The sequence below is a fragment of the Lissotriton vulgaris genome, chromosome 11 (genome assembly GCF_964263255.1).
Source record: "Lissotriton vulgaris chromosome 11, aLisVul1.2, whole genome shotgun sequence".
NCBI lineage: Eukaryota > Metazoa > Chordata > Amphibia > Caudata > Salamandridae > Lissotriton > Lissotriton vulgaris.
The window spans coordinates 860576671-860590558 of NC_141699.1; the positions used below are offsets into that span (position 1 = coordinate 860576671).

The window sequence follows — 13888 nt, forward strand, 5'->3', positions numbered from 1 at the left end:
AGACTATCTATCCCGATATCCACCACCTACCAGCCCTACAAGAAACACTCCTAGGGGAAGGGAATGTGAAGGGTTGATCCCTACCTCGGGGGTACGACGGAGCGCTGTGGACTCTTACCCCTCCGGAACTACTCCTCTCTCTGTCTTCCCGCAGGCTCCACCGATAACCACGATACAGGACGGATTGGAAACGTCCCTCCATGACCCCGGAAGTTGGGTCGCTAGTGAAGGACCGGAAGTGAACTCACCTAACCCCGGAAGTCCTTCGACCGGATACAGGCAGGAGAGTAGAAAAGCCGACGACCCAAACGATTCGGGGTTCCCAACAGCAAGCTCGTGGCAGGAGTTGGCAGACCTCGGAGAACCAGCAGCGGAAGAACCGAAGGACCGGAAAGAAGAAGCAGACGAGGAAGACGTCTGGTGTGAGGACTGGTGGCGTCCTCAGGAGGTGGCTGGAGCGCGGCCGTAACTCACAGGAGAGTTACGGCGGGGCATGTGAGTACCTCGTTACCATTTTCCCCTGTTTCCACTGGTAGATGTGTACATAGTGTAAATAGCGCTCTGAACCACTTTCACTGTAAAAACGTGCACCGACACTGTATAGAATTGCGCACTATTTCCCCGTCCCGTTCACGCCTATGCTCACTCTCTACCCACCTTTACCTCTTCCCGCAACCCAAACCCCGTCACGTCCTACCCAAACCTTCCACACACGGCCCCAGGTGTTGGTGACAGTATTGAGACAAGTTTTGTTACCCCTGAACTAATCGCCCTGTTTTCGTTCTCTTTTCCTCCGAGTGACTCACCGTTCCTACATCACGGAAAGACGACCACAGCCCAGCAGCGAACATCCCCACGGAACCCTCCCGGACACCTCACCTCTACAACCCACCTGGACTTCCACCCGAACCTTTTCGTCCTGTGACCCGTGTTTCATTTGTATGAACAATAAAGTTTTCGCTAATCATAGCGCACTTTATACGGCCTCCACGCCTGTTATTCCGGCCCGCCCTAAATCCCGCTCCACATTTCCTTAATTAATTAAAAAAATGGGGGCACATTGTCTCCAAATTACTAGTACAAATGCACTTGTCTCCGTTAAAAGACAAACAGGACAACTGGCCATCACAAAGGAAGTATGGGGCAAGATTTGGTCTAATACTTTCTCTAGAAAAAGTACTCCTAGTCTTGAACAGACCAAGTTTCACTTCTTATATAAGACCTTTTCGACACCTGAATGACTCACAAAAATATGTATCTTGACAAACAATAGCTAATGGAGTTCTGGTTCCCTTTGGCAAATGTTCTTTGATTGTACACTACTAAACCAGTTTTGGGATAGAATATATAATCCTACATAAAGCACATACTTAAAGTGGCACCTCTTGAGAATTTCACTTATACAGTCCTGGGACCTGCTATAGATAAGGATGGTACAAAACTAAGAACATGTTTGTTATTGCGGTTAGACCTTATGATCACCCTAGCACACAAAACAATCTTGAGCAATTGAAAAGAGTTAGGTAACACTTTCAGTCATGCATGGTGGAGTGGCTTCAGGACATAGAGGACCTGAGGGAATCTCAGTATAACAATATCCTTGGATATCAGCAAACATCTCCATTTGGAATAAACTTGACGAATACTTAGAAAAGATTCAACCACAATGAGCTCCGGGCATGATGTTTTAAATGCTTTTCCCCTAGTTACATCTTATTTTGGATTGTCGTCTAGATCTGCTACCTTTCATACACCTATAACATCAAACTTATGGTGATGGCTTTACTTTTTCTTTTACTTGCTTATCTTTTTCTTTCAATTTACTACTTTTCTTTTGTATTGCACACATTGGAGCCGGGGTTCTTACTACAGACAAACTCATATTTTCTGTATACATACTTCTAACCGATTAACTTACAATGATATATGTTTAAATTCTGCAAATATGTTTATTCATGATGGATTCGATAACCAATGTATTCTCTCACTTACGTATAACTCAATCACCAGATATCACTTGTTAGACAACGAGTCATGTAACTGGACTGAAATTTTACTTTTACTTGTTTATAAATTTTTCTGTAAAACTCAATACCCCGTTTTGAATAAAAAAAAAGAAAGAGTTGGCTAAACCACCTTCTGCAGATGAAATATTGTAACATGCAGAGCAACTTCTTCAAATTCCTTTAACGTACTAGTTACACGTTTCTTAAACAGAGCAGTGCAAGCTTCAAGCCCCTTGGCATTGAATACAACATTTGAAGTAGAAAGGGGGACAGGGAGGGTATGAATCAACCTAGAGGGCAGGAAGCACCACACAGACATAGATAGAAGACAGTTGGAAAACACATGCACTCTCGTGCAGTACTTTATGAAAAAAATGACCTCCGAAAAAGCGAGCACTGGTGGTAGAATAGGAGGACCCAGTCAAAGAGTTGATAACAGGCTATACCTCATGAAGGGACAAAGACATACTTGAGGAGCTAAAATAAATAAAGCTAGCGAATAGAAAGTAAGCAAATTCAAGCAACAAAAAAAAAGCCAATGGTAAGCAACGGCAGGTTGTACCTAATAGGCCTTTGCAACCAGAGAGCTAAGCTGCCTGTTTAGCTTCAACCAAAGAAGTCATACTGGACCATTTGCATTATTTACTTGCAATTTGTTTTTCAGTGGGTTTTGTGTGATTCATGTAAGGAGGTGGGGAATGTTTTCTAATAATATCTGCACAGGTAAATGTTGTACATCAAGACTTTAATATTTTGTCATTTGGGAAGTTCCCTGTGGATTCACATGAAACTGAAGTTTATTTACAACATTATTTTATTTGCCCGTTGCTATTTCTGTAACTAGATCCTTTTGTTGACTGGTGAGAACTACTCAAACTTCAGTGACACCCAGTGTAGTCATGTTCAGATTTAGTAAAAGGCTTGAATATGTCTAAATCGAAACAAGAAGACCTCCCCAATTCATTGGTATGATTGGTGACAGTGAACGTCATCTCTGGCTCCATTCAGGCAGTTGCAAATCTCTCACGTCAGCTGCCGCCTAACCATCTTACCCAAGCTTTTTCAAATCAGTCAGGTATCCATAGCGCCTTTTCACACAGCACCAGAGGATGGTCTCTTACACAGTCGCTTTGTCAACATCAAGTACTACCAATCAGGACTCCAGCTGCTGTATGGATAAGATGCAATACAAGAATGCTAACTAGTCATGCAGATATACACTTCCCAACATGTCTAATGTTCATTCACTCCTCATCTCGCACATCACAACTAATTGGATGTTGAATCACCTCAACACCAAGCAGATCTGCTCAGTATATTTGGTCCTGTTTGCTAGTTCTTTTTCACTTACAGGGTTTTTCAAAATGCTGATTTGGACACTTGAAGTTGTCCTCAAGAATTAATGTACTCAGTTGCTCTGCGTCCAGTGAGGTCTGTCCAGGTGCTCGATTATTGGGCACTGGCCCACGCCTACTCAAAATTTCACTTTTGTCATAGAACACAACTAAACCCCTACAGGTCCTGAAAGCAAAACGTGTCATAAAACTGCAAATTACACTGGGGAATTGTGGTCTATTCACATCAGAAAACAAGTACACACTAGTACTCTAGCTGTCAAACTCAATGGCCTTATAATTATATGGGAATCTTGATTTGATGTATTTGAATTAATATTAGATTTGCTCTGCAAGGTGTCAAGCTCCATTTTCATGATCTCTCCTTCAATTTGTAAGTCTATTCCAGGCTATTTCCTGAAGTGGGAACACTATAAAAAAATGTAATCAGGCATCCCCTCCTCCTCCGGTCCGTAGTCTCTGCATGGGCTACTCGATTGATTTGACAAAGTGAAGATTATGAGATAAATTATCTGTCAGGAGACTGCATGCTCCCCGCAGACTGACAACTTCTTTCTAAAGGTTTATATTCAGAATTTTCACGCAAGTAGGATATCTCTACCATGTGAATGGAAAGTAGCTTCACTCATTGAACTTTTTAATATTGATGTCTTTCCTGCAGGGTCCAAAATGTTAAATAAAATATGAATTAGAGGAAATTCGACTTCCAAATCATTATTAGTCAGACAATAGAAAGACATTTTTTACAAGCAAGCTTGGCAATTGATTAGCGCTTGCATGATGCATGTGGCTGGTGGAAGGAGGTGATCCCAACTTAGGGCTGACATATTGACTCAATCATGACAATATTCAGTAATGTAACACATGTAAAACACAGGCTAGGTTTCAATTGAGCTGCTGTTACTTAGATGGAGCAGTCAATAACACAACTGTTTAGATCAAAGGAGGAAATCTGGAAGCTGTTAAACAGTAGAAGAGGCATGCAACTGTTGGGGACATGGTACCTACCCTGCACTGATTTTAGCCAGTCCACATTGAAGGGTTTGAGGAGATCAGGGTCGGTGACAACTCTCCCTGGCAAAAGTTGACTGAAGAACTCCAGGTCCTGATCTGTCACGTCAGAGAATGGTAGTCTCTGCACCCCATAATGTTTGGCAGTAAGTGACAGCTCTGGGGGAGGTAGGGATGGTGTACAGCAGAAACCTTGCCCTCTGGGAGTACTGAGGGACAAGAGTTTGTTCCATCGACGACTGGAGGCCGCTGCCAACTCTAATTGTGTCTTCTGGCTGAGGATGTTCATGAATCCTGTTTTAACACATAATGTTCTAAAACCACAGCTTGTCATTGCCCTTTTTGATGAAGGCCAGGGGTTCCAAACAGACCAACGATGTAAAAGAGAGAAGCTGGCCATAGCTGACCTGAAATGTAAAAATAAACATCAATAACATATCAACATTTTTAGACTAAATGCTTGTAAATTTAGGGTGTCAAATGCAGTACTGAACAGTGAAGACCTACATATAGGGGGTATAGCATGGGCAACAGCAGTAGATATGCAAACCCCGAGTTGGAAATGCATGGGCTACAGCAGTACCCCTAGACTTGTATTGTGGGACCAATGTGCCCTTGAGGGTAAGAAGACATGTCCACTCTCTGTGAATATCAAATACATTTATTATAATTTTAAAATCTTATAAAACATTAAAGAAGATTGCAGTCTGAGGCCCGTCGAGACAATGTGCCAAATGCCCATGACAAACTGAAATCTAATCTCAGATCAATTTAGACATTAACACCTTTATGACCTCTATGTCCTACAAACCACAGCAGCAAATCCAGAATAAGATTACCTATTTTTCAGCTATAACCCACACTAAAGACATAACAGCCATAGCCACCTCAAGACCTTTAAGTTTACCTTCTAAAATCTGCCCAGCAGACATAATGAAAACTATTAGGCTCCTTATTAAATTCTGATATTGACATTCTATTCAACCTTTTGTTAACTAAGGGCATTATACTCTATCAATGTAGGTCTTCAAAGACTATATTGTTTAGCTATCCATAATAACGAAACCTACTCAAATCTGAATTGGGGGGGGGAACCTTTAAGAGCAACATAAAGGAAGCCACACTAGAACAATTTTCTGAATATTATTATGTAGTCATTTATTTCCCTCCCTTGTTAGATTGTGATAAGCAACTATAAATATTAAAATCAAAAAATTAATACAATATGTAACAGATTAAATTTGTTCTATAAGTCTTCTGGCAGCCTTTCTTCAGAACCTGTTTGATAAGCATTTCAGGTTAAGTCAAAACTGCTTTGCTATATTCTGTCTCTGTATATAATGGTACTTTGAAACTGGATATCAGAGAGTATGCTGCATTAAGTTTGTTGATAAATCTTCCCAATATTATAGCCTTATAGCCCGCCGTAGAGGGCTATACCAGCTATTAAAGGCCCTCTCCAGCGTTAAAGGCCCAGAGCCGAAGGCGAGGGCCTTTAACAAGGGAGAGGGACTTTAATAGCCGGTATAGCCCAGCTAGGAAGGGCTATAAGGCTATTAGAACATTCTGTCACTTGAGGGCAGAATGTTCTAACAAAAAAAACAAAGCCTTATGGGAGTGTGAGGGGATTGGAATCCCCTCAGGCTCCCTCAAGCCTTTTTTCACAGCCGGAGCTGTGAACAAAGAAACATTGGAATGTTGGAGCTCCAGGCTTATACCAGCCATTATAAGCCCGGAGCACTCCATTGTTTTCAATGGAACTCCCAACATTCCAATGTTCTAATAATTCTTAATCTATTTTGCATTTGGAGCTAGGCCGCACTGCAGTTAGTGTCCATGTGGGACATCCACTTCACAATATGCTCAAAAACTAAAAATACCAATTGTGGGATCTAGGAAAATATATTTTAGATGCAGTAAAAAAAATTGTTGTGCAAACTTCTGTAGTACATCAATTTATAACCTTAACCATTGAGCTAAAACGTCAGTGCAAAGTTTGCTCAAACATGAAGTACCTTGACAAAACAAGAGACTGGAGGTGTTTGGCAAAACAGGAACAGTTTGTTTAATTAAACAGTACAGCGGGAGCACACTCACAGGCATAGTGTCAGTGGCTGTCTCAACTTTACAATCGTTCTGGAGCAGGTTATAGGCAATTCATTGAATATCTTAAACAGTTCAGTTGGTCCTTTTTTGGTAAGGAATGCGAACCGCCATCTGTAGAGTTATAAATGAATGCATCTGATACAATATCCAGGTGAGCCTTGACCTTGCATGGACGCAATGCGACCAGTAAGTAATGTGTACAGATGTCCGACATGGGGAGCAAGGGATCACGCATGTATTGTGTGTGCTGTGTCCTGAATGGATATCTGTTCCTAACTTTATGTGGCATTTGACTTTGTTTTTTTGGGAGCGCACACACCCCTCCTGCCATGTGTGCTTTACTGGGGCCAATCTACCTGGACCATTGTGGTGTCGCTACACCTATCTGGGATTTCCTGTACGCGTGTTTGACTGCCGGCTATGTGCCACCCCACCTATGACCTGTCAATTAGTGAGTTCGGGCCTGGGTCTCAGCACCTGCCTATGTATTCATGAGTCGGGGTTGACATCAAGTTCATAACAGGCAATTCTGTTAATAAAGATGCAATCTTGTTTGTCTACCTGAATGTATTGTTATTAATTTTGACATAGACTCAATATTAACATTCCTACCTCTGGTTTCATTTTCAACTACACTATCTAACCCATAATTGATGACAGTTACTTTATTGTGGGCCTGTTTTTCTTCGGTTTTGAAAATTACTACATTCCTAGTTAATTGCATTCTACCCAATGTGAGGACTGTTTTTTTTCTGCAGAAAATCCACAATTGCATGGAACCACACAAAAACAAGAACACAATGAAAACTGGCATAAACAATGAGCACATACGTTTACTCCACTTCGGACATATGTAGATGGTAGATGGAGAGGGGTGCTGTGCAATGGTTCAAGGGAAACTAGGTGGTTCTTTAGTGTCAATTGTAAACATATATGGATCTATTGTAGATGACCCTGAGTCTTTTTTGAGAATGTATACCAAGTTGAGAGAATGGCCGGAGGCGGACATTTTGAGGGGGGGGGGGGGGGGGGGGGGTGGATTTTAACACCTATCTGAACCCTCAGCTGGATTAATCTAATCCGCTGTCGAATCGTACTCCCAAGGTGGCTCAAAGTGTTTGAAGAGCTGTGTTGGAATTTGGATTGTTAGATGTATGAAGAGTGCACAATGCCTTGGTGAAAGCAGGTACACATGCCACACCACTTCACAATAGCTGGCCTAGGCTGGATTATTGACTGCTGGGTGGGGATGTGATTGAATGGGTTACAGAGGTAGTTAATCTACCGCACACGTTATCAGATCACAACCCGGTACAATTAGATATCAAGATCCCGATGGCAATACATCGCCCCTTCACGTGGTGGCTGCGATCGGAGGCCCTACTAGACCCAGTATTTGAGGCTACGGTGCATGATGCGATAGAGAAATATTTTGAAATTAATAAAGGTTCCGTTGATAGCGCCTCCACTTTATGGAAAGCCTTTAAAGTGACAATCCGGGGGAGGTGTATTGGCACCACTGATGGCATATTGAAGGACTTCAAAACCCAACTTACGAAACTTGAAACTACACTCCAGGACCTGAAGCGTAATTACGCGGCTGCCCCATCGGCTGACGCTCTTTCCCGCATGCATGAGCTCATATTGGAATACGATACCCTGGCTGAGTCTGAGACACGGTATATATCGCGCAGACACACAGCTCGTAGTTATGGAGAAGGGGGGAGGGCAGGTTGTAACTTGGCAAACAAAATCAGGGACCGCCATGAACAACCTCATATTGACAAGATCACAGACCCCCATGGAACAAATCATTGTCATCCGCTTGCTATCACTGAACAGTTTTGCGCCTTCTATGCTCATCTATATACCTCTAGGGGGGGATCCACAACAACTGAGATGGAGAACTATTTAGAGGATGTGGCATGCGCGTGGCTGTCGGATGCCCATAGGGAGTACCTCAGCCAGCCAATTGAGGCAGACAATATCAAAGCTGCAATTTCGGCCCTACCTAATGTGAAGGCTCCAGGGCCTGACGGTCTCACAGTTGAATTTTATAAAACATATGCAGACTTGATTACCCCTTACCTACTAGAGGTATTCGCCGAAGCGCATGATTCAGGGGTGCTGCCGCCCTCGCTTCGACAAGCACTAATTATAACATTGCTCAAAAAGGATAAACCTCCTGATAGGTGTGACTCCTACAGACGCTCTCGCTGATTAATATAGATGCGAAGATACTTGCCAAAATTCTAGCCATTAAATTACAGCCTCTGATGCCATGCCTGATAGTGCCGGACCAGTCAGGTTTTATACCTGACCGATCTACATCGCACAATTTGCGGACCATTTTCGCAATGCTCCATGTGTGGGAGCCGAGTCTATCGGCTGATGGGGCATTGTTGGATGCCGCTAAGGCCTTCAACTTGGTCGAGTGGAAATATATGTTCTTCGTATTACAGCGTATGGGGTTTCCCTTAATTTTTATAAAATGGGTTATGCTATTGTACGAGCAGCTATCAGCTCGTGTACGGGTGGCCGACTTGACGTCAAACGCATTTGACATGGAGCGGGGCACCCGACAAGGTTGCGCCCTGTCCCCGTTGCTCTTCCCACTAGCGGTGGAGCCACTGGCATGCGCCATAAGGCAGAGACATAGGGAAACTGCCCTTAATTTTAACTATCGCCCAGTGGCCATATTGCTGTATACGGACGACATGGTGTTGTTTGTTCAAGAGCCTTCTCGATATCTAGCGCAGTTGTTAAGGGAATATGTTCGATTTGGCACATTATCAGGTTTGACTGTGAACTGGGAAAAATCAACCATCATCCCACTAATGGAATCCACAACTCAGCTTGATGTTGAGTTCCTGTTGGCATGGTCCGCAGAACCTATTAAATATCTTGGAGTGTGGATCCATCGAGATCCAGATTTAGTTATATGCAAAAATTATGGCCGGGCCTGCCCCAAGTTAGGTCAACAGGTTGATGTTTGGGTGACATTGCCACTATCTCTGGCGGACTGTATCGCACTGCTAAAGATGGTGGTCCTGCTGTGGTTTTTGTGTTTCTTCACGAACATCCTGGTTATGCTGTCGAGGGGGCTTTTTGACACCCTCCGCAGAACTCTACTTCGGCTGGTCCGGGGAGGCAAACATGCTCGAGTGAGCTGGTCTGTTCTTACTAGCAATTATGATAAAGGGGAGTTTGGGGCTCCAGACTTATATGACTACTATCTCAGTGCTCATGCTCAGTATGCGTATTATTGGGTAAGACCGCACACATTTACCCCGCATGTTGCAGTAGAAGAGGGTGACCCTTATCCAATCCCTCTGCATAGTATTCTCACACACACGAAGCGCGGACTCCCAAAAACGGAAATTAACGCGGTAAACACAAAGGTTGTTGCATGCAGGCGATAGGGCGTCTAGCACATAAGCTACCCATATAAGCACCGGCCATGCAAACAGAACACCACGCTGCGCTCTCAGGGACTCACAAGACAAGCTCGATGCGGCTTCTCAAAGAAGCAGGTCTACAGCAGATGCAAGATCTGTACCCGGAGGGGGCATTTCACATAACAGACACCCTACACTACATAAGTAATCCCATGCTATTGTTTCGATTTGCGATGCATAGACTTAGATATGCGATTAGAGCGCACTAGGACACCTATCCCCTTGAGCCTCCCACGTTACACTTATTACAGATGGTGCTCACTAACCCCACCAATAAGAAACTGATTCCTAGGTTATATAAACTTATACGGGAAGAGAATGAGAGGGAGCCAGATAGAAGCTGGGTGAGATGGAATAAGTGTCTGCTCTCCATGATATCGGAGAAAGATTGGGAATATATCTGCAGTTTAACGGGCACACCTGCTATGAATGGAAACTTACTGTCAGGCTTAGACTACCAGCAATCACTGTTTGCCGTCGGAGTACGGGAGCTGGCAGAACTACATTACCCAGACTCCTTGAGGGGCACGTAGCACGTGAGCGGCGTCATCTCCGTGACCGCAATATCATGGCGGCGCCCGAGGAAGAGAGTGCCGATAATTCTACAGTGACCGGTGTTGTTGGCGGATTCCAGCCAGCAGCTTTTCTAGCAAACATCGGAGAGGCGGTAAGGGTGCACCTGCACCATCCCTAAGATCGCTTCCAGCCGGGTGAAATCACTCGGGGTTCCCGTTGACCACTTGGTGTTCTCCGAGAGCGGTGCTTTGTTTCAGTGTTTGTTGCGAGTCCAGACCGATTCCTCTGTTGGAGGAGACCGTGATTTCCAACGGTCTCATGCAGAGTCGAATCGGGTCTGGAACTCTCCTCTAGTAGATGAGACCCCCTCACGGTCTCAGGCAGAGAAACTGTTTAAAGGTCTTCAGCAAAGAGAGATTTTCTACGATGGCATTTTAGTGAGACTTCTCACGTGGGGATAAGGCCAGATCTATTGGTTACCTTACATTTCGAACTGTGTTAATTCACTAAAGACTAAATACTTACCTATAAGCATACCACCGGATGTGCTCTTGTTTATGAACTCATTCTTCGTGTTGCTCACTGTGGTCTTGGGTTACGAGACTTCAACATTTCCTTTGTTTCTATATTACAGGAGAGAGTAAGGGGGGTCAGTGCTCCCGGAGAGATAAGGCTAAGCCTCGCACCTCAGTTGTTATGGTATGCATGCTCTCCTGAGTCAAGTCAAGTCAAGTCAAAAGATTTATATAGCGCGCTACATACCCAGAGGGTCTCAAGGCGCTTAAAGAAGGGTGGGGAGTTACTTGTCGAATATCCACGTTTTGAGTTGTTTTCTGAATGCTAGGTGGTTCTGAGTAAGGCGAAGGTCAGTGGGAAGTGAGTTCCAAGTTTTAGCTGCTAGGTAGGAGAAGGATCTACCTCCCATGGTGGTTTTGTTGATACAGTTACAGCGGATAATTTTGTGTTCCTTGTCTTTTGGTATTACTTTCATAGAGTGTGAAGCAGCCTTATACTGCCCTCTTCGCTCTTCTATGGTTACAACACAACGTATTTTACTTTACAGGTGAGGGGAAGGACTTAATCGTGGTACTGTTGTTATTGTTTGTACTGTAAGTAGCAGAGTGATATTTAAGATTGTTTCATTCTTTTGTCTCCCACAAGATCTCCCTCCCCGCTGTCCCCTTCCCTCCCCGCGCCCCTCGCTTGATTTCCTCTAAGTCTGTGTTGTTTCACGAGCCAGATTTGGGGCGATCTAGAGGTTGGCTTCTTAACAACATCTACACCATCTTGAGGATCGAACGGTGGAGCCTGACAGAATTATCGGCCCACCAAACATATTTCCTCCCGGTGGTGGAGATAGTTAAAAATGGCTACCCTAGATGATGTGTTAGCGGCTTTAGTATTGGTACAAACAGAGCTAGCAGCCTCCCGCCAAGAAACAGAGTTTCTACAGACAAGGGTAGATTTGATGCAACGTAACCCCTTTGATGCAGGGGCTCCCCCTCCCCCGGCATCAGTGGTTGTGGAAATGCCCGTCTAAGTCCCTCTAGCCCCTCCTGAAAGGTTTTTTGGGGATAAAAAGAAGGTACAGGTGTTCATGACCCAAGTCATGCTCCACTTTGCGTGTAAACCCAAACTTTTTCTAACCAACCAGGCCCGAGTGGCTTTTCTTATTTCTTATCTGGGGGGGGGGGGGGGGGGGGGGGGGGCAGCGCAATGGGCAGTTCCGATAGTGAGGGGAGAAGATGCCATGCTCTTTGACTGGCATTCCTTCTGTGCTGCCTTTGAGAAAACATTCGATCGGCGGGCTGAAACCTTCTCTGCAGATAAAGATCTGTTGAAACTCAGATAAGGCTCTAATGACTTGGTTACCTACCTGAATCACTTTCGGAGGTTGGTCGCCGAAACGGATTGGCCTGAAGCTAAACAATCCGTGATATTTTACCAAGGTCTTACGGAAGAAATGAAAGATGTTCTGGCGCAAGTGGACCCTCAACCACAAACGTGTGCGCCCCTTATTGATCTAGCCCTCCGACTGGATCATCGATTCGGGGAACGGAAAGGGGATCACAAAAGAACTGAACCCTCCTTTCTAGACAAGGGACATACAGTAGAGAAATCGAAGAGAAAATCCAAAACCATGGTGGTAGGAACGGTACGGGCTTCTCTCACATTAAGCGAAAGAGACCATCGGAGGAAACAGGGGCTGTGTTTATACTGTGGCAAAAAAGGTCATTTTCTCAGGGAATGCCCAGTGAAACCCAAAACCGGTCGAGTCCGTCTTGGCTAGATGGCGGTAGTCGAGAAGGGGGTGGAAAACTCCAATGCTTGAGTGGAACTGAAGGGATCAGCTCAAGCACTTGTATCATCCCTTCTGTGGACACCGATGAATTCCGGGACCCTGATCATTTTTTCATCTCCATGGAGATCTGTATCAACCAAGAAACTAAGAGTCTTCGTGCCAATGTGGATTCAGGGGCAACAGGATGTTTTATGGACAGTAAAGAAGCTGTACGTTTGGGGGTACGGTTGCTGTGTAAGACAACACCTGAACAGGTGTTTGCGGTCGATGGGCATGAGTTAGAATCCGGTCCTATCTGCCAACATACCCAGGAGTACGAGCTGATTTATGAAGGATACCACCGAGAAATGCTCTCGTTTAATATCATCCAAGCCCCTCTGTATGGAGTTATTTTAGGATTGCCTTGGCTGAAAAAACATGAACCGGGGATCAACTGGACTGAACACACCCTGCAGTTGCAGTCGTGCTATTGTCAGACAAACTGTCATATGAAAACCATACTACCATCGGTACGGCCACGGCCGCAGAAAAGGAGGTAGAACTTCCATCACCTTACCACGATTTAGTCAAAGTATTCAGCGAAACCCAGGCAGAGGTGCTGCCGCCTCACAGAGAATATGACTGCCGCATTGACCTGGTCCCGGGAGCGGTGGTGCCCTGCGGCAGGATATACGCTTTGACTCAACCAGAGAACCAACATCTAAGAAGCTATTTGGATAAGCTCCTGGAGTTGGGGTTCATACGCCCGTCAAGGTCTCCCGCAGCATCGCCCCTCTTTTTCATCTCAAAGGACAACGGGGAATTGAGGTGCTGTATCGACTTCAGGGCGTTGAATGCGATTACTGTCAAGAATCAATATCCACTCCCATTGATACCGGTGTTGCTAGAACAGGTTCGTCACGCATGTATTTACACCAAACTTGATCTTAGGGGGGCCTACCACCTCGTCCGCATGCAAAAAGGGGAGGAATGGAAAACGGCCTTTAAGACGCTGGTTCGGGCTATTCGAATATCTAGTGATGCCCTTTGGGCTGTGCAATGCCCCAGCCGCTTTTCAATTCTTTCTAAATGAAGCGCTGCGCGACTTCCTGGATATCTTCGTAGTCGTATATATAGACGAAATTCTTATCTACT

The 13888-nt window shown here is 44.6% G+C and overlaps 1 protein-coding gene across 2 annotated transcripts in view; it reads right to left on the reverse strand.

The window, feature by feature from the left end:
* Nucleotides 1-13888, reverse strand: part of D2HGDH (D-2-hydroxyglutarate dehydrogenase) — an 821087-nt gene that overhangs the window by 735917 nt on the left and 71282 nt on the right. The window contains exons 1-2 of one of the 2 annotated variants that reach the window (XM_086943999.1): nucleotides 10978-11077; nucleotides 4370-4779 (exon numbers count right to left, since the gene is read on the reverse strand). In XM_086943999.1, the coding sequence (XP_086800125.1) occupies nucleotides 4370-4772 (403 nt within the window). In that variant the 5' untranslated portion in view covers nucleotides 4773-4779; nucleotides 10978-11077. Of the gene's footprint in view, nucleotides 1-4369; nucleotides 4780-10977; nucleotides 11078-13888 lie in introns of those variants that run through there. The other variant, XM_086943998.1, reaches the window with a different exon arrangement.